We start from the raw sequence: 26,978 nt of genomic DNA, 5'->3' as shown, positions 1-26,978 counted from the left end.
GAACGCAGGACGTTAACCAGAGCAACACAGTTCTGTAGCACAGGTGAGTTGTTAAAATGAAATATTTGACATGCCCCTAGAATATTTCTCCTAAAATTGTCTCATAGCTTACTTCTGTTAACATATATGCAATGGTCGAGCGTGCTACACCCCTCCTGAGAATATTTTTTATTCAGCTGAAGACGACCCTACGTGCTCAGACTCTCGACGGAGGGTTGTAATGTTTACACTTGCGGAAGCCGTATGAAAACACAGTACCCTTCACTGCGAATGTATCTGGTGTTCGTCCGCGGAGTCAACAAAAACTGCTTTAAGTTTTCAAAAATCTTACTTTGAATCCTGTTATCTTTTAGGTCTACCTAATGACTTATTTGTTTGAGGAGCCTTACGAAAGCTCAGTCTTCAACAGCTTCAGTTTTTCCCGGGTTCGTTGTCGCCCTGTCCCTAACTGATTTGTACGTGCTGACATTTTTGTTTCAGGAATGAGAAAAACAATTGAATAGTATGTATTGTATTTCTCATGGGTATAGAACAACATTTTATTTTCAAACAGGATTCAGTACGATAAGCTCATAAAAACCTTCAGATACCTCAAATGAAAAAAGCTAATCAAGAAATTGCCTTTGAATCACGAGAGTAAAACACAATGTGTATGTAAAAAATGTCCTTCAGTTTTAAAGCCCACCCAATTTGCTTTCGATTGTGTTTTAGATTTTGAAAGGTATTTCGTGCAAGAAATTTTATTTCTGGAGTTGATACATCATGACAAATAAGTGTCTGTATACAGTCCTTTTATTGATGTTTTCAGAAAAGGATAGCCCAGGAAGTTTGTCGTTCATATAGTTGTATGGCTTCATGAATCATCAAGTATTTTGTGTTCCTTTTGTAGGATTTATTTCTGTGTACTGTGTAGTAAAGAATGGTAAACGGAAGCTCAGAGATTTAACCCCCTAAAGTTTCAGCCTTTTTCTGAAAATTTCAAAATAACTTCATGTTATGTTGGTGTTCCAATATGAAGTAGTCAGTAACTGACTCTTGTTATCATTCACTCAGGAAATACATCAGGGTGTTTCAGATATCCAAACAAAGCAAACGTTTAACCCCAAATGTGGCTTCAATCGTGCCTACAGGTATACACAGAAATGATATTCACTGTTGAAATAAAACTCAAGCAGTAGTACATGTGATGAACAGATGAATGGGTAGGCATGTCATAAAGCATGAGGTTTCTAGATGTCTGGTTTGACTGGGGAAGGTCAAGTGCCCTCTAAAAGCTTTGCTCTACAAGTGTGTCTGCTTCTGAAGAAAACCTAGTGCTACATGAGTACATGTATTAAATTCATATTTATAGATTATGAAGAAACCAGAGATGTTATGGAGATGCTTTCATTTGAAAAAAATAAGTAGAGAAGGTGTAATGTCTTGAAGAAACCACTTTAAAACAGGCAGAAGTATCATTTGATATCATTGAACTGTTTTTGACCGTTGTAATTCATGTGATAATGATGGAAATATTGTAATTAAACCAAGAGACACTGTGATAATCGTTTGTCATACTTAAATAATTACAGTAATTCTGTCCATTATGTAATTTCTTCTCAGAGTTCAACAGATGATACAATAGAATAATTACATTACTTAGCTGACATCAGTGTACTGTTAATCAGTTGATCAAAAAAAAATGAAATAACTGTCATGACATTAATAAATAGTAAAAATAATGTGAATTATGCTCAAGGAAGTGTACTAGTACTAGTAGTTGATACCAACTATGCACGTATGCTGAGATCCTATGTCTGGACTGTAATCTACACCACCTACGTGTAGTCTGTAAGGTCAACCACTTCACATGCCATATAGGGTTGGCAAATAATGGTAATTTTGTGCAGCTGAATCTGGTTAAAGACTTTCTCTGCCCAATTGCCTCCCAAATCATCGATAATGATAATTTGCTAATTTGTCTAGATGTCATCAATTTAGATGACACAGTTTGAAATATCATATTTCCTCAAAATGGGACATCAATTGTCGCTGGACCATATACTGTGCGTGGTTACTGGATCAATGTAATAGCATAGGTTTAATCTGTTGCTAGAGAAAGTACTAGTAGTTGATCCACTGTAATCAACATACAGCACATTTTTTTGGAAATCAGTGCGTCATTGAAGAGAAATTAGGACCAGAAAGTTCTAAGGTGTGACTTTCTTATCATGTTCATGTAATGACGTACCAGTATGTCCTGAAGAAACTGACAAAACATTAGGTTGTCTGGCGAAAAAGAAATTTCTGTGTTATAGGGAACTGTGGATAATTCAAATCTGTGCATGGCAAACAAAATTGCGTGCATTTGCTGATGCCCCCCCCTACCCAAGTGAAAGTTTAGCAATGGAAAAATCTGATGAAAGTATGATTTCAGCTTCTCCAAAACACGATGAATTGCTTAAATGGCTGTTGGAAGTTGAAGCTTCTAGCAGGTTTTGAAAAAACCCCAACCTTTAAACACAGGATGTGAATTATGATTCAGTATTATAACATACATGGACACAGTTTCCATGGGGTAATTGTGGCACATGGAACAATAATCAAAACAGCACTTAAAACCTCAATGCAGTGGTTTCCTTTGTCATACCTGTTCAATTGTCAACAGCTCCTTACCATGGAGCAGGTGTACATGTCTAGCCTATATAATCTGATCTAGTAGTAATTTTGTGGACCCAGTTACCAGATCCAGTGAAGGCATCGCAAATATTTTAGTTAAATTTTGCCTACAGCACAGGATTGTGTAGTTGGCCCTATTCATTGTACAGGACAGGTTGCTGTACATGTAACTCAGAGACCTTCTTAAGACAGTTTGCCGCTCAACAAATAAACACCCCATTGAAGCAAGCAAAGAGAATCTTCGTCTGCAATGTCATGCTTTGTGCTGTTGATCAGTTTGTCTGTTCATCAAGGTGTAGGCATGTGCTAAGTGAAGTTAACCTGCTAGCATATCGATAAGATGTAAATGCATGCATGCACCAATAGCAATTTTCAATCATGTGCAGGTATAAGTATTAGACAGTGAATCAACATGTCCACTAACTGTTTGCCGTAAGATTTCTGTACTCTTTGAGTCAATTTCAAGGAACTTCTTGAAATTTCCTTCAGTTAGCCTTGCACAATACTCGTAATATATGTAACGTTTTCTTGAGTCACTCGAAAAAAACACACTTGAGGGTCAGTGGTGCGTCACATAATAGCTCAGAGGGCACTCTGGTATGAATGCATTAACTTGACTAGTCAATCATTATGTCACAGAGGAGATAACAGATCACTCGGGGAGGCACCAGCAAAACAAGTAGTTTCACAGTTGCTGTCTGTTAGATTTTGACAGGCCTGTTCATAGGGAGGATAACATATCACTGGTAGCTTTGTCAGCTACTTGCAAGATGTCAAGTAGTTTCAGTTGACAAGGTGCTGTAGACAACCCCAGACTACTATCTGCGCCATTTATTGTTGAATATTTTAATTTTAATTTCAACGGATGTAATTATTCCTTAGGTTCATACACTACTTTTATGTGTGAAGTTGGGCCTTCAACTACATTCACATTGTTCCCCCACCGTGACCCTCTGCAGAAACCTAACATTATTCTTATAAGTTGTCGACAATAGAACAACATAGAACTTTGTGCATGTACGTAATATGTATAATATGTACCTGCCGAGGTTCTTTGTGACATGTTGGATACTGAACTAAAAAAGTTCTTTCATCTTACATAGTTTCCTTCCTTTTTAATTTACAAGTAAAAGAACCTTGGAATTACTTATGCTACATGTTTTTACTTGATGTAATCTTACATTTCAAATATTTTTAAATGGGATTTTACTTTAAAATGTCTGCAATCTAAAGTATTTGATAGAATAGTTTTTTTCAGCAATATATTGTGGAAATATCCTGCAGCACTTTCAGAATTAAATGCCAATGTTTACAGACAACTTGCCGTGACATTATCACATACATGTAGGTATAACTATAATTATATTTTATTGATGTCCTTGACTCTTTCAACTTACCTCGTAACAACATTAGATCCACACAGGTGCTCATGCTTTAGATAAATGCACATCTGATTGCTTGGATAATTTAAGGTCAGTCAAGTGTATTTAGGGTGTGTGTTGTGTCAATGATTACCAAAATTACATGATTGTACATACCTATCTTTTTAGATTAGCAAAATCATTTTTATGATCATCAGCTTGGCGTTAGAGATAAATCAATTAATAATTAAATATGTTTAATTTGCGTTAATGATGTAATAATGATCAACCACCTAACAGTGTTCAGATCAGTGAAACACTTTTGAAATTTGCAGGTATACATCATTACATCATATACATGTACTTAAATGTTTTTAACCAAACTCAAATATTTTCCGCCAATACACGTGCTGTATTTTTGTACAGAAAATACATGTATATGTGATCTATGGCTTGAAAAACTAGAATATGGAAAAGAATTAGATAATTCATATACTTCTTAAAGAGTCAGTCTTGAGATGTACACTGCAGTGTACAATAGATATTTCTAAATATTATTATGGTAGATAAATATGCCAGATGTTTATGGTCAGTATAAGACATAAACTCAAGTATTGTTGATTTGCAATCATCAGATTTTTCCGAACGTAAGGTACATATTCATTAAATGGAGTTGTCATTATAACTTACCAGTAATACCTTATGGTGATGTTCTTTTGAACATTCAAGTCTAACACAGCATCACATACACAATGATTGATCCAATTTCATGTATTATCCAGACATGGGGGCATTTTCAATAAAGTACAACTGAAATATATTCTAAGCTATATAATTGACAATGCAATGTAACATGAGCTTTATCATTCTTCTGAAAATGGACAGATGCAATTGACTCCGGTAGATTTTCCTTTGGGTCCTGTTATTGCAGCAGTCCAATCAGGGACATCCTTTCATATCAGCCGTGGGGTTCTGTTCGTACACAGAGAGTGAAACCGTTTGCTCTACGTAGCCATCGGCAAAGCCAGTGTACTTTGATTGGGTCTGTCTGAATCTATTTTAAGAAAAACAAGACAGTAAAATAAAAGCCTGCAATCCATACGCCACCTGTGCACACAATACGTTTGTATATACAGGACATATTTTTCATTTGCTCTAGACAATATTTTTAACAATGGTAAATTTGCATTCATAAGGAAATAGGAAGTTATAATTTTACTGAAAATATGTCAAGAAATTAAAATATATCTCTTAGGCAAGTGAATGTTGGAGAAAGATGGCCGTGTTGCACGTACATGTATACCCAATCAATATGTCTGGAAATAGTTTTTGTTAGTACAGTGACCGAATAGTGCAAAAAAATTGTTTACATGTATGAGATTTTGATTGATTCAACCGTGTCAGACTTCATATTGAATGTTCAAATGATGATAGTAATGTATTGTGCATGTATTATATCACATGATGTACACACACCATGATGAAAGTGTAAATATAGATACATGTATATATGAAAGATATGTGATATGTTCATTGTTTGGCAGTTAAAAACAATATAATGTTGAGTTCTCCATCATTGTTGACTGTTTATTTATTGACAGATACCAATACTAGTAACATCAACAACAACAATAATAATAATAATAATCATGATAATCATAGTAGACTGTAGAGTTCTTCACAAAAGACTTCCATGTGTGGACAAAGGCTTCATATGTGTCGTATTCGCAAGTCTATACATTGCAGTCCATTTATTTTATTGTGTACCACAGGTATAAATTCTACAGCTGTCTTTGTTGACTGTTCAAGTGTTATTTGTAGGTACTTCTGGCGCGATTTGTTTCCTGAATTTTCGGCAGCGGTAAGTCTGTAATACACATTGTGTATTTAAACTAGCATTACTGCAAAATGATTACTGGTACATGTATGGGTTCAATTGAACACTCACATACATGTAGGTCAAGTATGCAAGGCCCAGGAAACATGAATACGTCAAATTTGATCATAAAATATGGTATTCATGTTTATTGTGCATAAATACGGCATGTTACTAGACCGTACAAAAGTAAACGAGGGTGTTGACTCACCATACTCTATATATACTATATGATATTTTATTTGTTGATCATATATGTAAAATTTAAATCACACTTTGTTGCAATAAATACATACTGCTATACAAATAAGAATTTGTGAGCAAGACATGACATTATATGATACTGTTATCAATATTGATATCATAAATTTACATATCATAAATTTGCCCGGCAATGTACATTGTTTGGATAGTAGGCTGTGCAGTATTTTGCCAGTACAGTATGGATTAGGAAGTTTTATCCCTCTGATTTCTGGCCGGAATGCATTAACAATATACACATTATAACTGTTTCAATTCCAGCTGACATTTATGAAAAGATTATACTACTATTATTAGACTGCTATTCACAGTATGTTTCCTGTAACATGTGTACAAACTGTCAGTATTACTATTGAACGTTGTGAAGTCATCAACGTGCCTCTGTGTAATGGAAGAACACACAGTATTAAGTTAGTGTCAGCACATATATTTATCTTTTGAATTGCTATAATGACATGTAATAAAAAGTTGTTTAAAATTTTAAAAAAACCACTCTTTTGTGCAGGGATAATTAGCTATGAAGGTTTTATTATTTAAGCTGTCTTCCTATAAATTATTTTTAAGAAATTATGGTAATTTCATAAAAACTCATCACCATATGCCACTTACCAGATTAGGATATCAGTGTTGTCAATAAAGGGTACGCTTTTGTTTTTGGAGCATTCTATTCATATGTTAATAACCGTACAAAAGAATAGATTTTCATGTTGAAAGAATATGAAAATACTGGATTATTATTTAAATGGCTACACCTGTTAAATCAAGATGCGGAGAAAACTGGTAATGTACATTTGTACAGCCATGTGATTTGCAAATATGTCTGATTACAATTTGAACAAGAGGATTTTGGCCCTGGCATTTGAAATGTGAACCAAAACTGAAAAAACCTAAGCATTTGATTGGCTTTGGCCCGAGAAAAACTGTCGTCCGTCTTGCATCTGGATAAGGCCGATTTGATATTCAGAGACTCCAACACATGCAACCCCTGGTATATTTTGATCTATTTACACCCGAGTAGCTCAATGATGCCTATGTGGAAGAGATTTTTCAAGCAGTGATATGATATAGCACACTCCCTACCGTAGGTAGAACAACATTGTTTGGTACTATAGTGGTCAGTGTGTCAGTGAGCAGTAGACTGTGTTTGTTGGAGTGTGTGCAACTTGACTGACTCGGATGTCTTCTAGGATAATGGCCCCTGACCTTGAATGATGTATCTCCTACCCCACTTTTGAAATAACAATTAAAATCATTTATCACAGTTTGTTGTATTATAATTACAATGAAGTTATAAAGTGTGTGCTCTGGTATTTGGTAGCGGATATTAGACCTAGCTTGGGAGAAATTAGCATATTAAATTATTTTGAGCAAATGATCAATTCAAATAACCACCAAATGAAGCAAGATGATGATATTTCCTACGCAATATGATAACTTTTCCCCCTGAGGGGTGTTATAACTGTTCCCCAAAACCTTCACTGTATAATGAGCATGAAAATGATAAGTAACTGGAGAAGTAGTGTTTCCAGAAAATTCATAATGACAACTCAATTGGTCTCATCACAATCATATATTAATGTTTTTATCATGCAAGCAATTCAGGTTAACTGCATGGGAGAAAATATAATGAGATCATGATAATCAGCCTTCAAATATGTACAAATATAATCCTTTGCAATAATCAACAGAAAAGACAAAAGGAAGATATGGTTTACCTTGCCTCTCATAAAATTGCTCTGAGGTGAGAACATGTATTATTGGAGAAATTTTTGAAGTATATCATGGTTTTGGGCTGCTTGTAGAATGTGCATCAGGGACAGATATTTGGACAATCAAATTTTTTCAATACTTTTCTGGTCTACCACTTTTTAGGGCTAATTTTACAGCTCTTGGAGTAAGAAAAATTGTTCCCATCTTAGTTTTTCAAAAATCAAAAATTTTATTTTTCCCATTGAGTTAACACAGACTAAGAAAATTCTCTTGTATAAGTTGTAACCCAAGAACTGTTTTATATACATGTATTTGAACGGGACTGGCTCAAGTAAATATCAAGCAATGCCTAAATGGACTCAAAAAGTTCGGAAATCTTAAAAATTGGAATGGATGGCTGAACGTTCATCTTGACATTTAGTTAAATCCTGTAGTATGCTTCTCGACATTTACTTGAATCCTTAACTCGGTCAGTGCATTATTGATTAAACCACAGTCTCTCCAAATCTTTGACCTTCTACAGCTTGGCACTCCCCTTTCTGTTCCTTTGTATGGGCACCTACACCTCATGCAACATTAATCATGGATACCATTCACAGTGATTTCATTGATCAAGAATGGAAGGCCGTTCTTGATCCTATTATCGCTACGTGGACCTGCCCACGCAGAAAATAGATGAGCCATATTGTACGTCAGATATAGTTTGAATTTGTTGAGGATCAAATCTGTTTCCATTAATGTTTTACTGTTTCAAAGTACAAGCGTTTGTGCCACTTGGTGCTATCATCATGGAATCTGCTATAGATGTACAGCCTGTACCGATATGAGTTCATTTGGATGAGTCAAGTAAGGGGAATTAGATATTGGTGAACACTATCCAACAACGGCAATAAAACATCACTTTTCCTGTTGAGTTTAGTCAGCGTTTGTTTGTGTCGGAGACTTCAGTACCTACCGGTACATGTACAGACGTAGTTTGTCCACGCAGTCAGATAACCTGATGTGACGTTCTTGTATGCAATGTTGAAATGAAGTGCAGGGACTTCAGTGTCACTGGCTTTTTGATACAGTATTGTGGTGAATCATGGCTGACTACGTGCCAGTTAAGTATTTCTGGGATATACGCTGTGTGCAGAAATCATACAGTGTGTCATTGAACTACAGGAAAATAAGTGTTCTGATCAATTAATGGCGCATGTTCGATGAGAGGCCCGTTCTTTGAACATTAGTTAATATGAACAAAAAATTGTAAATAAATAGATAAGTTGTGTCAAATGTGTTGTCCCTTGTTACATGTGGGATGAGAGGTCCTTTCATATGTCATATAATTGTATTATACATGTACTCTTTATGTAAAAAGACTCGGTGAAAGAACTTTGGAAAATTACGTATAACATGTATGTATCTATTTACAATCATTGTAGGTGTAACACCAATACCACCCACATGAGCTCACAGTGTCCAGTATAAACATTACTTTAACTGGACACTCTGAGTACCTTTTGTATCACCAAATATATGCAGGACAAATAAATAACTGTAATACTGTAAATATGCCATGCAAAAATGGATGTGCGTGTACATTTGAACGTAAACACAAATAAACAAGACACAGTCAATGGCATGATATGCATGTGTCAGGGTATCATTTACGTTTTACCTCATTGTTATGCCAAGGTCACTAAACAAAGTCTAAATGACCTTGTTTATACCGAAAAGGACGTCAGTGGCGTGTCCTTATAATGACCGTCGATACAATACCGGTACACTTGCTACTTATACTGGTAGCTACTGTACCAGTGTCAGAACATCTGTCAATATTGGAGTTGTACATCTTGAGCACATAACCATTGTAACATTACTAAAAAGGTACATGTAGAATCAAACAATCTGACAGATGCAGTCGCAGAACTGTTTGCTCTGGAATTTCAACACTTGGTCAGCATATTGCGAGCTCCTTCGTAAAACTGCATCGCTAGCGCTGGAGCTAATACTTGACAACAGCAGGCTGGACCACCGCATCTTGTATGTGTAAAAGTACTAGTCAAGGCTGTACTCGTATGGACAAAAAATATTTTAAAATGAACGAACTTTGTAACATCTTGTCTTGAAATACAACTGTATCAGTAGATGCATTTAGAGACATATCTATTCGGAGAGAAGGAAAAGAGATGTCAAGGGAAAATGTCACTGTTATTGCATTCGATCATCATATTGTATTTGATGATTGTCTTTTGTTCTTTCCAGTGCTGCTAAAATGGCTGCAGCTGAAGTGGAAACTCGGTCTGCTTGCTCAATAACCTCGCTGTCCTCACCAACACCGAAGAAGTCGGTCAAGCAAGAGTCTCGCTTCTCAATACGCCGACTTCTCCACCGCCCGAAGAGGAAAAAACCCAGCAGAGAAGATGATGCATCAATCACGCCGTCAAATGTTCCAAACGATGCCGAAGCTCCCGTCAGCTTTCACATCGAAAAGAAATCGAAAAGGAAATCCGGAAATGGAAAGATGGAGTGCCCGCTGTGTTTAATGGAGAGACCGAAGGACCAATTTCCTGATATTATGACATGTCATCACCGATCGTGTCAAGAGTGCCTTCGACAGTATTTAAAGATTGAAATCACGGAGAGCAGAGTGAATATTGCATGCCCTGAATGTGCAGAACACTTCCACCCCAACGATATACGTATGGTTCTTAATGATGACATCATTTACGGTAAATATGAAGAATTTACATTGCGAAGATTGCTGGTGACTGATCCAGATGCTCGGTGGTGCCCTGCACCAGACTGTGGGTGAGTAATGTAGTACTGGCAAACTGCAAATACCCAAGACCCCAAACCCATCATCCATGTTTTCCTGCATCTGTGTTTGCTAATAAGGTTCGGGAAAATAGGTAAATGATGTGGGAAACTGCATACATGTATATGTTTGCCCAAGACCCTAAACCCCATCATTCATGTTTTCCTGCATTGGTCTTTTTGCTAAGTTTTAGGAAGATACATGTAGGTAGATGATGTTGAAACCCCAGTACCATTTCTGTCATCCCCCTCATAGGATTGCATTGCTATAACAGGGTAAGCCCGGTAACATGATCGGGGGGACCCTACTAAAATTTACCTGGGATACTAGCCTTGACAAAAACATGTTGTATGGAGGTGTAGCAAATGCATAGGATGGCAGGATTTTTTCAAACTACAGTCCCTCCACAAAGACTCTGGTCAAACCATCCATGGTCAAAGGATTACAGATGCCTGTTTTCTTGTTGGCTGTGCACCAACTCTACATTATACATTACAATGCACCGTACGTCTGCAGTGAATTGTTTATTCCTGCTAAGATACAAAAACAAGGCATGTCGGTGAATGTGAAGGGATGTGATGTTGCAGCTACATGTAAATACATCTCAACGTGTTTTGACAAACACATCCTGTGTTAAATATGTAAAACATACAATCCATCATGGTACCCATCTACGGTATTTCCCTAGACACAACTGTGGCATATTATAAGTGGGATTGATGGAGTTTATTATCATTCAGTTTGTTATCAAGGCAGTCACTCTGCCATGAACTGTTTATCATGTCATTTAACCACTGTTGTCATCTAATCGCAGATTTAGCATCGTGGACATCAACTGCATGTAACACATTTATGCCTGTAACATATGCTGTACTGTTGTTGACATTGTTTTGTGAAACGAGGTATACTAAGCCTAACGAAATATTATATACAGTACCAGTACATCCATTTAAAATTTTTCAACATGTTTGTTCATACAGGTAGCCAGTCCATGTTTCATCCAAATATACATGTAGTGCTAAAAATATCACAAAGGACTAATTTGTTACTGCACCTAAATATGGTCTGTGGTGTCAAGATCTTTGAGGATTTAGTATGCTCAATATCTTTTTTAGTTTTATGTTTTTGTTTTTACATGTCCTGTTTGGCATTGTAGGGCTGTCAACATATGTGTGCTACAACTGTCACAACAGCTTCAACTTGGAATTAAGGCCATTTACTCCAAAATAAGAATTATGACTTATCAAATCATACATGAACGTTGCCGTGGTGGGTTCATAGTAAGGAGTATGTTGGCAGTATTCTTAACCCTTAGAGCTCTGCAATTTTTTCCCCCAAATCTCTGGGTAACATTTTACCAATTTTTATGAATTTTTCTGTAACATGTTCCAAGGTTTTGGACCAAATAGACTAAATTTTCATGGGTTACACTGTCTGACCAAAATTTTGGTAAAAATCCAAAAATAATAATCTACATCTAAAAGAAATTGTTTGGTGTTTTATTGTATGAAGGCAACAAAAATCGACTTCGGCACTCACAGGGTTTTAATCCTATAATTACAGCACATGAGTTCTTTGAAACCAGTAATTTAAGAATTGCCTGTGCTGTTTTTTTGGACAGGTATGTGGTCATCGCAGCTGGTTGTGCAAGCTGTCCAAAGCTCACCTGCAGGCGGCCAGGTTGCCACACCAACTTCTGCTACCACTGTAAGCAAATATGGCATCCCAACCAAACCTGCGACATGGCGCGGCAACAGCGCCTGGCCAAATATAGAACGTCATCCGTCAGTGTCCGGCACAGCATTAGCTCTGGATTGGGTGAGTAATGCTTCATTGTCAGCAGGAATTTTCCAAAAGCTCTCTTGAAATTGCTTTAGAAGGCTAGGTGCTGATTAGCCATGAAGGACAACTGACATTGATTCCAATCAAGGTAATTGCCATCCAAGTTACGCATAAATTACCATGACGCAGCGCGTCTGTTTATGTGTTGGTACATTTAAGCGAAATTAGAATGAAAAGAGTGTTTTATAGTTTACTCGATTGTGCAGGTTGGTCAACAATGTGCGGTAACAAGCATGAATATGCAGTAGTTCATATATATAATAAAATATTGAATATAACTTTATATAATATTATGCTGTAGTGTTTAATTTAAACGTATAGTTGAGGTAAGGGAAGAGGTTCATGCAGAGTTTCAATTGTGTTACTGTCAATGAAACAATAAAGGAAAGAAAATAGACCATTCATTTTTATAATTTACAAACCCAGTAATTACATGTAAAACATGCTATGAGTATGGTGACGCGTGTTCAGGGTTTGCAAATATTGATTGCTTGCAAAGATTATAAATTGGATCTTTTGATTCAGTATTAAAATCATGATTGAACAGAAAGATTGCTGTGAACAAGACTAGAATTTAAAATGATTAAAACAAATGGAATTAACTATGAAGTTGAATATAAATTTAAGGTACGTGTGTGCCTGGAAAGTGAAAGACTTCAACATTTGCTCAAACTTTCCTCAATGAAACTTTCAACCATTTTCTCAGCAAATCAAGAATACAGACCAGGGGTCACTGTGCAAAGTGTTGTACTGGAGAAACAAATTACCTAAATTCAAATGTTTTAATTAAAAAGTGGCTGCCATTCCTCTGTTAACTCAATTGGAAAAATAAAATTTTTGATTTTCAAAACTAAGAAGGTGAAAAGTTTTCTTACTCCAAGAGCTTTAAAACAAGCCCCCATACGTGGTAGATCAGAAAAAATTGTAAAAATGAGTCTGAATATCTGTCACTGAGGTGTATTATACCTTACATAAAGTTTTTGGTCCCTAAGGCTACATACATGTATGTAGTGAAATTATTAAAATGAGAACATGTTGCAGAGAATGAAAATTATATCATTCCAGACGTCAACTTATCTGGCTGTCTTTTGGAAACTGCAGAGCAGAGTTTCAGACAGACAAGAATGACGTCTACAGTGACAGGAGTGGATTTTTGTTTAATAAAAGATCCCCATGTGTTTAATAAATGTGAGCTGGATTAGCGATAACCTGTGGCCCCTAATATCTTGTCATATGCTTGCGTTACCTTGCAAAGCAGCAGATAACGTTTTTGTCATAGAATTTTAATGAATGTAAGTGCCATTTATCGGGAAGTAATTTGAGATTATCAGGAGCCCTGCTCTGCTCAGATTATCACGTTCCCTGGAAATTTTTATGTCTCCCTTCATGGTAGCTCTACTGCTATGGAAATTTGAAACTTTATCTACAGCATTAGACCAAATGAACAGAGTGAATTTATTCAATAGATAATTTTGTTCAAGATTAAAATTGCAAATTTTTTATCAAACATTAACATATCCCATATGTGTATTACATATGAAACTGAAAATCCATCCATCCCTGCAAAGAAGACATGTTTTATTGTGCGTTATTTATATTTTACAGATGTTTGATCTTCCTATTCATATTCTGATATCTTTGCGCTGTTGTGTGTGGAGATATATATATGTACATGTACATGTATTTATATATACTCTATACACATGTAAATATGTACATATATACATACATACATACATGTATATTTTCTTTTTAAATGGTTTCTCAATAGTAAGGCTTTTTAATCATCTAAAAGTACAAAGACTTCACCAAACTTTAGTATATTGCCATAGCTATTATTACTATGTCATGGATTTCAGGGACTCTCTGCGTCTGATAATTTTTGTTTCTTTTATGCTCTATGTGACTGCAGAATATATATGTGTATGTGTTCTTTCATGCAATTCTTTATACAGAGACATTGATCTTGTACAAGTTACAGTGACATGTTAAAGTGAGACCTCCTTGGCCATATGCAGGGCTTTTAAATGAAAATTTCTTTGGGGTAGTCTGAAAGTACAACAGTTCCTGGGAGTAGGTTGTCTTAAAGAGCATGCATGTATCTTGAAATCCACCTATGCTCCTGCCTTACAGCATACACATGTACTTTAAAATGACATGATTATTATTTTTAATATGTCTGAAACACTTTACAAAACAAAGGAATAAAATTTCAGACTGTAGCATTGGCTGTCACTTTAGAAAAGTTTTCCAAAGCAAATTCACCCCTCCAGCCAACTCAATGACAAAGAATGAAAATTGAGGGAGTTAATGGCAATGTCAAGCAGGAATAAGGTATAAAGACATTGGCCCAAAATACTGAAAGGTGTTTTCGTATATGTGTTTTCATATATATTTTCATCAAACTATGCGAATTAAGTAAACACAAACCAATTCGCCCAGGTTTTACATGATCACTGATCAGTAGCCATGTTTAGGAAAAGCACACAAGTCATCTTGTGTCAGAGTCAAGACATACATGTACAGTTACTGTAAAGGTTATTCACCTCAATCAGCTGTTCTCTACAGTTCCATGTCATGACATGTACAAACAGATAGTAATCCCATCTGACTACATAGCTTCCATTTGGTATACAGTACCATAGACTACTGTTTATTTCCAGCACTGCCATCATACATAGTGTTCTGCTGCATGCTAGAGTGCTCTTTCAGTGGCAGAAACACATTCAAAATTCCAAGTGACCTATGTACATTACATGTATTATCCATTACTGCACCATTAGGGTTGATACAAAACTATTTCCAGATATTCATATGTCAAAATACACAGCTCACAAATCTTGTCTGAGGAACATAGAAGCTGTTTTTGTACCTGTTTAATCATTTATTAATTTACAGATTTGTTCATTACAAGCTTCAAGCTGAAAAAAGTAGACACAAAGAAATGAAGTTATAAATAAATTGAAAAAACAAAACAAAGTCATAGTAAACACAAATATGAAGTATTCATGTCAAATTTAACTAGGACGACAAACTACATGTATCTAGAGCAGACGCTGTTCACATGTTCTAAATGTGCTAGGGTTTCGGTGAAGCCATATAAGTAAGTGCATCTGCAACACAGAAAATTGTATCAGTGTAACCCTTGCAATGGGATACACCATTTGAAATCAATTCACGTGTTCATGTGCCAGACTCAGGCATGTTGGAAATGTCAATTGATAAGTGTATACACATGCGTATTTGCCTTCCTGAGAAGTGAAATGAAACGCTTCCAGGGACATGAGTGAAGGGAAAAAAAACCTTGCACTGAACACCAGTATAGCTGCAGGGTATACTCTGCATATAATTGCTAAAGACGAAAAACAGCTCGGTTACCGTACAGACAATTAATGAAGACAAAACCATTTCTCTGTCGCTGTACTTCAATGCATGTAAGCATGAATAAATGTATTAGGACAGCCTGACTGTGTCAACCCTGTCTTGTGGAACAGCCGATACACTCTGTCTGTGTCATTCATGGAGCATTACACATGTATATGACGAATTGTCTGAGGACTGTAAAATGCTATTATACTCGTCTGTTCATCCATGCAAATTACCTCAGCCATGTATATCTAGCCATGTATCTCTACATGTATTTATATTGATAAATTAAAAGAAAAGATACACAGCAGCGTCATAAGGCACAGTGAAAAATAGGTGTGTTTTAATGATCCTCCCTACCCCATTATAAATCCTTCAAATATGATTTTTTCATTTTTTCCGAAAAAGGGCGTGTATTTACCACATTTTTCCATAACACAAACATTAAAATGGATTGCTTACCTATCTGCTTTGGTGACTAGATAGCATTTCTCTGCAGGCAACTGCATCCATTTCTCTACAGGGTTGCATTTATATAATTTACATATTTTCCATACCTGTCAAGAAAAACATGGAAATGTAAATTTCATTAAATTTTATTAATTCTGTCTATTTATGATTTTGCTTGAAATGTACATATATCAATTTCTGCATTTATTCATTCATTTATGTTTACTCCATTTGTTTGTCACAAATATGGTTGACCGAGAAACTATCAGGTACCACTTGGCTCATTTTATATCTCTGTGTCAAAAGCCACCAACTTTGCTTTTTAGCTCTACTGTCCATTCCAAGTACTACCAAACACAACCAAATAGACCTTCGTGATAACATCTGTGCTGTTTCCCTTGATCGCAGGTGACGACATAAAGCCATGTCCACGATGCTCGGCGTTCATCGTGAAGATGGATGACGGCTCATGCAATCACATGACGTGTGCAGTCTGTGGTGCTGAATTCTGCTGGCTTTGCATGAAGGAGATCTCTGATTTACATTACCTCAGGTGAGTGAGTGATGTGGTACCGACATCACAGATGGCTAAACCACGTCAGTGTTGCTTATAGGTGTAAAAAGAAACAGTTTAATCTTTACATGCATCTAAGCTTACACTACGTTGAATATACACATAGAATAATAGGGTACATGTACGTCACTAGGGTCTCTAGAATGTTCCTTATATTTTCTTCACAGTACATGAAATGCCCCATTTGCATATACCGTACAGTAGATGAATATCTCTATTTGCGATTTCAAAGTCAGCATATATGTATACATGTACAAACTCAAATCTGTCTGACCATTAGCACTCTATCTAGCATTAGCGATTCATCTTTTTAAGTTCGAGAAACCATTTGAGTTTGACACTTAAAATCACTTGTTTTTCCTAAACTAAATAAAAGAATTCTACCACTAGGTGCTTGGTTATTTAAAGGGGCAGTCCTCAATCCCTGGCTCTTCCAAAGAGCATTGACATGGTGTTAGCCCTTTTATTTTCATTGAAATTGTTATCAAGTTGGTTAATTTCCCTTTGGACAAAGATGATAATCAACCTGCCCCTTTAAGCATGTCATATCCCATCATATCACAACTCCATCATGTCAGTACTGCTCACAACTTTTTCGCTTCACCATATATGGTAGTCATGTTAGAGCTATGTGAGCGGTCTGAAATCACCAAAGTGCGCCCCCATTTTGCGCCGGTATATTGCGCCGCCCAAACTGCGCCCTTACTCTGCGCCATTGCGAAGTTTAAATGTCAAGCACGGTATTAATAGTCTATTTTGGTTTAGTCAGGCGATTTCAAAGAAATATTCATGTTTTTCGTGGGAAATATGGTGAAATGTGTCACTAAAATGCGGAGGATGGGAGTAATTTTTTTCCGACACGTATGTGAAGTATGTAATAACATCACCCGAGAGGGAAGTAAACTCCGAGCCAGTCGAGTGTCATTTGCATCTTAAATCGACCTTTGAATCTGTTTGTAGTTTCTACCCGAACCTTGACGGTAAAATACTTCAAAGTAAAAAAAGACGCTAAATTTTACTCTCAGACTATTTCGATGGCCAAATATCTCTGCCATTATAAGTTTCGTAGGGTTACTCTATACTCAGTATATGGCGAGAGTGTCCTAGCTGTCTCAGTGTCCCATCGGAACCTCGTGGACCGTAATTCTTGCTCTAATTCTGCGACCTTTGAATCGTCCAATAATTGCTACTTCCAATTCATGACGACCCCAAATGATAAGGAATGCGACTGATTCTGAGACTCTCAGTTCATAGAAGAGTCAAAGTGCGATCACGTTTGCGACTGAACTTGAGACTCCCATTTCGCTTTGTGATGTACATTTGCGAGTGAATTTGAGACCGGGTCTGAGACTCTCATTTAACGTGCAAACAGCAAATGCGACCGTCCTTACGACTGACTTCCTGACGTAAGGTATAAAGGGTACCGGAAATCGACAAGTGCGAGGCTAAAGTTACGAGAGCGAATGTGAGGGCTTGAAGTGTACGTGCTCACTTTGAAAGTGCGAGCGATAGTGAGAATGTGAAGTGAACTCGGACTGTACATAGTTAGTGCTTGTCAGCATTTATTTCATCACTTTGGTCGAATGAAAACTTACGATCAAAGTCATTGCTGAAAACAGCGATACGATCTCCATGGAAGTACAGTGCTGTGTATCATGAGCGAACAGCTGAGTGAATTCATCATTGGAGTCCCCGATGGAAAGTATTGCAACACTCTTATTTCCAAACACCAAGAAGTTGATATATTCGTCTAAATAAAAATATGAATGAGACATTCATCTTTACATAATGGAGAATAGAATATTATATCTGACTACGAAGAACTTTATTTACCAGGTTTTAAAAATCAGCGAGAGACTGATCGGGCTGGGACGTACGATTCACAGACTGATTCAAAGTGCTGGTCAAAGTGAAAGGGGACGCCATGAACACTCAATCCCGATGGGTATTTATATAGTTATGTCAAAAACGGGAGTCACGACCGTGATTAGGTTATTCAGAGTCAATTAACCTTGAACTGACCAAACGATAGCACACAATTACATGTACATACAATCTAGGTCTAGCATCCTGTGACACTATGGCGGGTTTCCGAGTCCCTGTCGCGGTTTGGAAAACGACCTGCTGACAGCTGATGACAAAACACGCTCATACTTTTGATCATAGACCCTGGAGCGATGTTTTGGATGATTTCTAGCTTCCTTACCCTATGAACAACTTGAAACTAAATGAAAGATTAAAAAAGATCCGTGAACGGACGAGAGATTTCCTGTAGAAACTTCAGATATTTACTGAGGCGGATCATCGATTTTTTTACATCCATGGGCGGATCATGGCAGTGAAATTTACCTCAATGGATGGATCAATCGGAGCACCGAGAATATTGCATTTCCCGTTTGATTTCCAAAACATCATCTTGGAGTTTCTAACAGAAAGGAAAAAATTGAAACGACAACTGATATCGTGTCATTTAAATACGGGCTTTTAATCGTTCATTCATTTTAGTTACTATCGTCGTGCCGTTTTAGAAGATTTGTGAGGACCTAAACGACATCATGTGTTGGTCCATTGCCATGGAATCCTATGCCAACGAAAGTGGTGACTTTTTTCAAAGTTGAATAAAATTTCCTTTTTGGTTGTGTTAGTCAATTAATCGAAATATTTTTGTTCCCAATTGATCATAAACCCTCGATTCTCCTGTCTATGATTCGATATTCACTGACTCATTCTTTCTCTTCTTTGTCGATCGATGAAAGTAATTTAATCTTCAATACTCTTTGACAGATGTAACATCTTCACCTATATATTGTCATTAGTTTCTAACCAACGTACAAAAAAATTGGCCCGTTTGCCAAAGCACATGGGTCTATGATTGCGTGAACGGCCGTACTCTATGCATTGGAAAGATATTCATGTTGCAGTCTGCCCGAAAACAAAACCCGAGGATGTTTAGGCGATAACAAAGGCGATGACTCAGTTGCATAAAACAAAACTAAACTTTTCGGACATCATATTTTTATCTTGGCGTCGATTCGATGTGCAACCATACGCTGATCGCCCATATTCTCCATAAACAGATAAAGCTAGTCATAACACTTCTGCGACAAATCCGTGGTGTTTCTCCCCGTGAACGTCCTTGTACCCGTAGCCGCGACCATTGTTTTTTGATGTGTTCCGTGCTTGATGATCGGTAGAATTAATGTATCAAAATTTGAAGACACATGTGACTAAATCCTGTGATTGTTAGACAATTGATGGTGTGTAGGGGCGAGACGGAAAGCAACAATCCAAGGACCAAGCTAGGAGCATCATGCATTGCATGCTTTCTAACAAAGAGCTGCGTGTTTCCATATCTATATACCATACAAAATCCGGCTTTGACCAATATTCCTGTCCTGTTTCGGAGGATAACTTTCGAGCTGCGTAACCGATGTTGAGGTTCAGATATCCGAATATCTTTCGTGTTCGAAAGGCTTATTGATTTACAGTGAATACAACTTTTGTATAATTAGTTTACTTGTACATAACCCGCACACGGGGAAAAGCCAAATACTTACCAATACCAGGTTGGAAAATTTCAGCGAGTCGCTCTCATCAGAGGTCGAGGAAAATAAATATGTCGGTATCGTTGCTCCGCCATGTTTATTGTTGTTTGTGCGACTAGTTTGAAAGTCATAGACTTTCTATAGGTGAAATTCATATTGCCATTCAATATTTTACACACGAAGTCACCTGTCACCTCCATTCGGAAGCAAAACGTTTACACAGAATGTTTTTATAGTGAAAACTAGCTCCAGGCCGTGACATGTCTCTAGTCACGAAGAAACTTCGTAAATCAAAATCGACATCAACATTGAGCGGTGATCGTGAACCGTTAAATAAATGTCGGCAAAATAAAACATCAAATGGCTAAACTTTTGGGGGAGAGAGAGAGAGAGAGAGAGAGAGAGAGAGGGAGGGGGGTTTCTGCAGTCGCGAACTGATCATGGTCTTTAGGATGGATAAATGCAGGGTCGGTTTACACATTTGCGCTGCACAGATATCGAAAATGTACAGATACTTTCCCGAAATTTGACTTATTTTATAACATGAGTAGAACAAAACCAAAATTATTGACGTTACTCTTCGGATGTTTGACTTGCAAGTTTGCTACAGTTAGATTACATGTATACTTACAGAAAATGGACGCCGTAGTCTTCTGTTCAAAAAATATATGTTCTTCAACACCACGTTTCTTATGATCGGTGATGTCACATTTTATTATTTTTATAAATATAAATTAATGCACCAATTTCAAACCGTAATTATTTTTTCTGGTCGAATTGAGAGAGTTTTTAGTAGTTCTGTAGACAAAACGATCGGAAACAGCAGAGTATCTTGGCAATGGCACGACATCTACGCTATCGTTTAGCTGCAATAATTGTACAGTTGCAGCCAGAGCCCCGGGTAAGCCGAATTCGGAACGTAATAACGCCAGTTGCAGCGGCGTCGTGGATTGACTGTACCTTTGTCATTTCTGTTGAAGTACACCTATTATTGCTACAAGAATTGTGGGCTTCATGAAACGTTGTTTCTCTGTACATGTATAGGCCTACTGGTCTTGCCGTTATATTCAGTGTCGTATAATCTGTTGTTTGCATGTCAACACATTGGCCTGTGTACAACCTCCTGTGCACACTAATCGTGACCGTAATTTACACAGACATAAACATTCGATCCCGTCCGTGGATGTCAAAGGTGAACGGGATTAACTTGATCCCGGGTATCAAGTCCCTGGCCTTTATGGAGATGCAAAATTCACAAATTTTGACTGCTGCTGAGGCCAAGCCACGATACCGCCAAGTGAGTGTAATCTGTCCCATACAAACATAACATGGTCTCGTACCTCCGAGACTCCGTGAAAACATGTCATATCATTTTTCGAGCTGCATTTTTTAGGGCACGGATATTAATATCTACAGTCTGCACTGCCAAAGCGTCCTGCTACGCAAGTGCGACTACTCGATGTTGTGACACTCTGAAGTTTTTTGGCGCAGAGTAGGCCTAAGGGCGCAGTTTGGGCGGCGCAATATACCGGCGCAAAATGGGGGCGCAGTTTGAAATGCGCCGGCGCAGATTGCCGGCGCACTTTGGTGATTTCAGACCGCTTACATACCTGCATGTTATGTTAATTAGGTAAGTCATGGGGTAGTTTCAGTGACGTCAAGTTCCAGGATTTCTGTTCCTTCAAACTACTTGTAAATTTATCTTTATCTTCGCGTTTCATATGCGTGACATTCAGTCTCCAGAGACTAAGGGATCTGAAATTGATAGGAGAGATCCTTCACGTGGGCTATTATATATAAAAAATGAAACACTGAATCGGGTGTCTTTTGAAACAGGTTTGTGCATACCCATTTTGCAACAGGTTGTATTGAATATATTGAATGGTTTAACTGTCTGTTCATTTAGGGTATTCAGTTTGCCATTATAGGTTGCAATTACAGAGATATTGCTTGAATCTTAAGAAGGGTACGTAGGACTGTACAATCAATGCTAAATGTATACCGTTTATTAACCCGTTGAGCGCCAGAGTCAATTTTTGTCACCTTTATAGCTCAGTCAATTTTTGTCAGATTTTTGCCAAAATTTTGATAAAAAACTGTAGCCAATGACATGTGATGTCCATTACGTCCAAAATTATCAAAACAATTTTGGAAAATTTGCAAAAATTTGTAAAATGTTGCACTAAAGTTTTGGTGGGAAAAATTACAGCACTCAAAGGATTAACTGCTTGATGAGGTACATCGCGTAAATTTTCTTGAAGCTACCGTACACAATAGCATAGCTATTGCCATCTTGCAGACAGAATTTGGTTTTAGCTCTGTTTGATAATGAAGAGATGATTGAAGATCACTGTTGACATGTGTATCATCACTTGAGCTATGAGTAATTCATTCTGCTAATTACTATTTAGAAATACAAAGAAATTTATTCATCAAGAATAACATGAAGTAATGTACACAATTGTAATGTAATACTACATGTAGGTACTTTGTGTCTCAACATACTTTCGGCAGTAGAATGAGACAGTGTACTTGTTTAACAGAACAAAAAATAATGAATGAAATTTTCAAAGTTACAACTATTGACCCCTTAATGAGAATCGCCATTTTCTTACTTCTTGCAGCCCATCGGGTTGTACCTTCTGGGGCAAGAAACCATGGAGCCGGAAAAAGAAGATCCTTTGGCAACTGGGGACATTAGTAGGCGCTCCAGTGGGGATAGCGTTAGTAGCTGGAATAGCTATCCCTGCCATGATTATTGGCATACCAGTTTATGTGGGCAAAAAGGTAAGGATGGACATATTTGAGATAAACAGTGATCTCTAAAGGTTTCTGACTTTGTTGTTCTCCAGTGGGGATAGCGTTAGTAGCTGGAATAGCTACATGTATCCCTGCCATGCATACCAGTTTATGTGGGCAAAAAGGTAATGATGGACATACATGTATTTGAGATATAAACTGTGATCTCTAAAGGTTTCAACATTGTTGTCCTGTGCAGATTTAGCACTTGTAAATTTTTAGATTCCTGTGAATGGCACATGTAAATTTTTAGATTCCTTTGAACTCATGAATACATCAGCAAAAGATAGTTCTGGTGTTAAAAAATTAGAAATACGATGCTAACATCTTTCCAAATCCTTGGCTTAGAAATTTTCCAAATTAGAGTATTTGAAGGAGTCCCTTTGCAAAATATTGATCAGTACAGATTTAATGAACGGGTCTGGGCTGCCAAGTTTTTTTGCTTTGCTTTCGCATGGCCCAACTATAGAAATCACTTAACTTGTATTATTGTCACATCCAGGGGTCATAGGGTTATAAGCGTAAGAGTGTGTAACTCCCTTAAGAAAACACTCGCCAGCTGAACATACTTGCATTTTGTTTGCATAAAGAGTAGTCCAGGATGTTTTTTTACACCGGTGCCTGTAGTTACAAAAGAACTAACGAAGAATGCAGCAGATGGCTCAACCTCAATGGTAATGTTTTGGAGCAAAAGTTTGCTTTATATTCAACCAGTGACTCTCCGTAAAGCACACATTCTAACTTAAAGCAAGCACAATGGTGAAACTTACAAGCACAAGAAACTTATAGGCTTAAACCTTTTTTGAAAACTAATAAGAAATCATGGGACATGTTTTTGTTTTTTCTTCTCGGTTTCAGATTCATGGAAAATATGAAGGAAAAAATATTTCGAAGCACAAGCGTAATTTAGCAATCACAGGTGGTGTTACGCTGTCAATAATTGTATCACCAGTGCTGGCTGCACTAACTGTTGGTACGTAATGAAATATTTACCTTTCTTTTCCAATGTCAAAACACATAGCCCGTGTACGTGTTTTACATACATTTGTCTGGCAGTGTTTCCACCATGGTTTGGAAATGCGGTAAATAATTTAGACACAAGCGGTGACACACTTTCCATGTCTTCTGTTACAACTGCGTAATAAACTAACAAAAACCTCAGTAGCAGGATTTTAACCCTTCACCACCATGGTTTGGTCCAAACCCATTGTTATCAATGGTAAGTGTGGACCTCTACACAGGGAATTGGGGGTGAAAAGGTTAAAATCGGTAACATTTACGTGCTTACCACCTTTTAACAAGAACACCGTTCTTACACACAGTACTGTATTGTTTACAGTGTTTCAGCACATTGGTAAATAGCTTGCAAATTATAGTAATATTTCTACAATTCTAATATCAATAAAAACTTTGATAAAATGACTAGACAACCATGGTAATAACTTTTATAGATTCACTGCCCTCAATCGAGAAAACTTGTTCTGAAGGGAAGAATATCGACCTATTTCTCTGTAACTATTTTATCATCTGTGAGATGAGGGACACACACACCCTCTTTGAATTCGTACCCTTTTCTGGCTCCCTAGCAATCACAACTGATCACCTTATGTAAATGTAGTAGAACCCCTTAGGTTAGTTTTCAAAAACAAGAGCTGTGCTCCACATTAAGGTAGTCTTGCTGCACATAGTATATGCTCCAGACTTTTCCATCGAGGAAAAGTCAGCACACAGCGTCTGTTTCTATATCATAAAAAGTCCATGGCATTTAAGACAAGATAAAAAACATGACTTATTCATGTTATAGGATTAAATCATTAAAAATTCAATAGAAAGTGATTTGCTGTAGGAAGAGACAGATAAGCCAGCCGTTCTTTTGAAGTCTACGGTAATTTCATTGATTTCGGCAGTGGATTTTGTGTTTTCTATTATTTCAGTATTCACAATCCATGTTTTATATTTCACAATTTGAAAGGGATACAGTGTATTTTCAGTGATTTGTACATCCTGAAAGTCCATGATGATATAACATTACCTGTAAATTTAGGGTGGCATTTTTTTTTTAAACATCTTTTTCATATTTCATTTTAGCACCAATTGTCTACATTTGGCTCTGAAATTATACACAGATCTCTCGGACTAGATCCGTAGAATTGTATGAATCACTACAACAACACGTCTTTAGAGCATGTCTGTTCAAAATTCTGAAACGATAGTTGGTAAAATCATTAGACTTTCTCAATTTTGAATTTAAGGCTTTTCGAGTACCTTCATCAGTCAGTAGTCTCTAGGGGTCCAGCTTTGCCATGGAAAAGAACAGGCTTATGCTAAACAGTCGCAATAGAGAGACTAAATTTTAGCTACAGTTACATTTATACTGATGAAAAGATTAAATCACACAAAATCCGAGACTCACGGCCTAGTAATTATGACTCATAATAATCATTTGAAAAGCCCTGAAAATTCTAAAACTACTAATTATTGTCCCAGTTGTCATCACATGGTCATGAATTGATAATCACTTACGTTAGATCTCATTGATAATTTAAAATAGATTTTATAGTTGACCTGGCAGATTAAGAAATTTACATTTTAACAAAGGTCATCTGAATATGAAAATGATGAAATGGAGGCTGGAATGATACTGAAGTTTTTACAGTTGCTGAAGTTCACATTTCTGTTATTATAAAAGTGCAGAGGTTATGTAATATCGTTATAAAGTCCATCCAATAGAAGAGTAAAGTATGCATGGTTAAGTTATTCTGAAGTTAAATATGTTCATATATTCCTGCACCCCTCTGTACCAAACGTTCTCTTGATCAGAAGGGCATAGTTGATTTGCATAACTGTACTTGAGTTACAGCTTGCCCGCAAATGTGTAAGCATTCTTGAAAACATTCTTTTAAACATTCTTGAAATGTTCTTGTACAGTAGTGCAAGTGAATGCAAATCTTTCCAAGATGATGATTATCTACACCCTATAAAGGAAAAATGATTGGTGCAAATCAAATTGGTGTTGTACCTATCATGCTAGCAGAAGTCTCGAAGTAAACTGTTTGGATACTAAAGGTTAATACAATGTACTTGATCTGACTGAACAATTCATAAAAATAACGTAGAATGACAGTTTGTTCAAGGTATCCACCAATATCGATGCAACTGTATACAGGCAACCAGGCTGAATTTCAACACAATTTGGTTTACCATGGAATGTATCCTTTTGGTGTTAACCCAACTCAAAATGGATAATACTTACCTATAGAGAGACTAATGTCACACACCTACACATGTATCAATATACAAGTGATACATCCCATAACCATCAGACACACAGTAGTACTGGATCAAACTACTTGTACAGGGGTTGACCTGTGGTCAATATTGTCTTGCAGGTATTGGCGTACCTATCATGCTGGCATATGTCTATGGTGTTGTGCCAATCTCACTGTGCAGAAGTGGCGGCTGTGGCGTCACAACCAGCGATGGCGGCGGTGTCAGAATTGAATTTGATGATGAAAATGATGTCACAGTCGGAGTAACTGGAACTTTTTCAGGTGAGACACAGATTTACAATTTCTGTATTTTTTAAACTCTGTTGCAAAAAATATACTGACATGTCAGTACCTACTTGTTCAGAGACCCAAGATTACTGTTATGTTGTGTCTATATGATATTTTTTATATTATAGTTTTGTCAATACCAGTCAATTTTGTGATGTCATACCCTAAGATTATTACTG

General features: G+C 36.9%; 1 protein-coding gene across 1 annotated transcript in view; it reads left to right on the top strand.

The window, feature by feature from the left end:
* The window catches only part of LOC139115586 (E3 ubiquitin-protein ligase RNF19A-like), a 39,335-nt gene that overhangs the window by 204 nt on the left and 12,153 nt on the right, over window positions 1–26,978 (top strand). Inside the window, exons 1-7 of the mRNA XM_070677829.1 lie at window positions 1–43; window positions 10,114–10,659; window positions 12,288–12,484; window positions 16,733–16,877; window positions 23,068–23,230; window positions 24,101–24,215; window positions 26,632–26,793. The exon at window positions 1–43 is cut by the window's left edge and continues 204 nt beyond it. Coding sequence (XP_070533930.1) covers window positions 10,124–10,659; window positions 12,288–12,484; window positions 16,733–16,877; window positions 23,068–23,230; window positions 24,101–24,215; window positions 26,632–26,793 — 1,318 coding nt within the window. The 5' untranslated portion in view covers window positions 1–43; window positions 10,114–10,123. The remainder of the gene's footprint in view (window positions 44–10,113; window positions 10,660–12,287; window positions 12,485–16,732; window positions 16,878–23,067; window positions 23,231–24,100; window positions 24,216–26,631; window positions 26,794–26,978) is intronic.

This window comes from Ptychodera flava, chromosome 17, assembly GCF_041260155.1.
Source record: "Ptychodera flava strain L36383 chromosome 17, AS_Pfla_20210202, whole genome shotgun sequence".
Classification (NCBI taxonomy): Eukaryota; Metazoa; Hemichordata; class Enteropneusta; family Ptychoderidae; genus Ptychodera; species Ptychodera flava.
The sequence above is the reverse complement of the archived record's forward strand: the minus strand, read 5'-3'. Positions and strand labels throughout refer to the sequence as shown.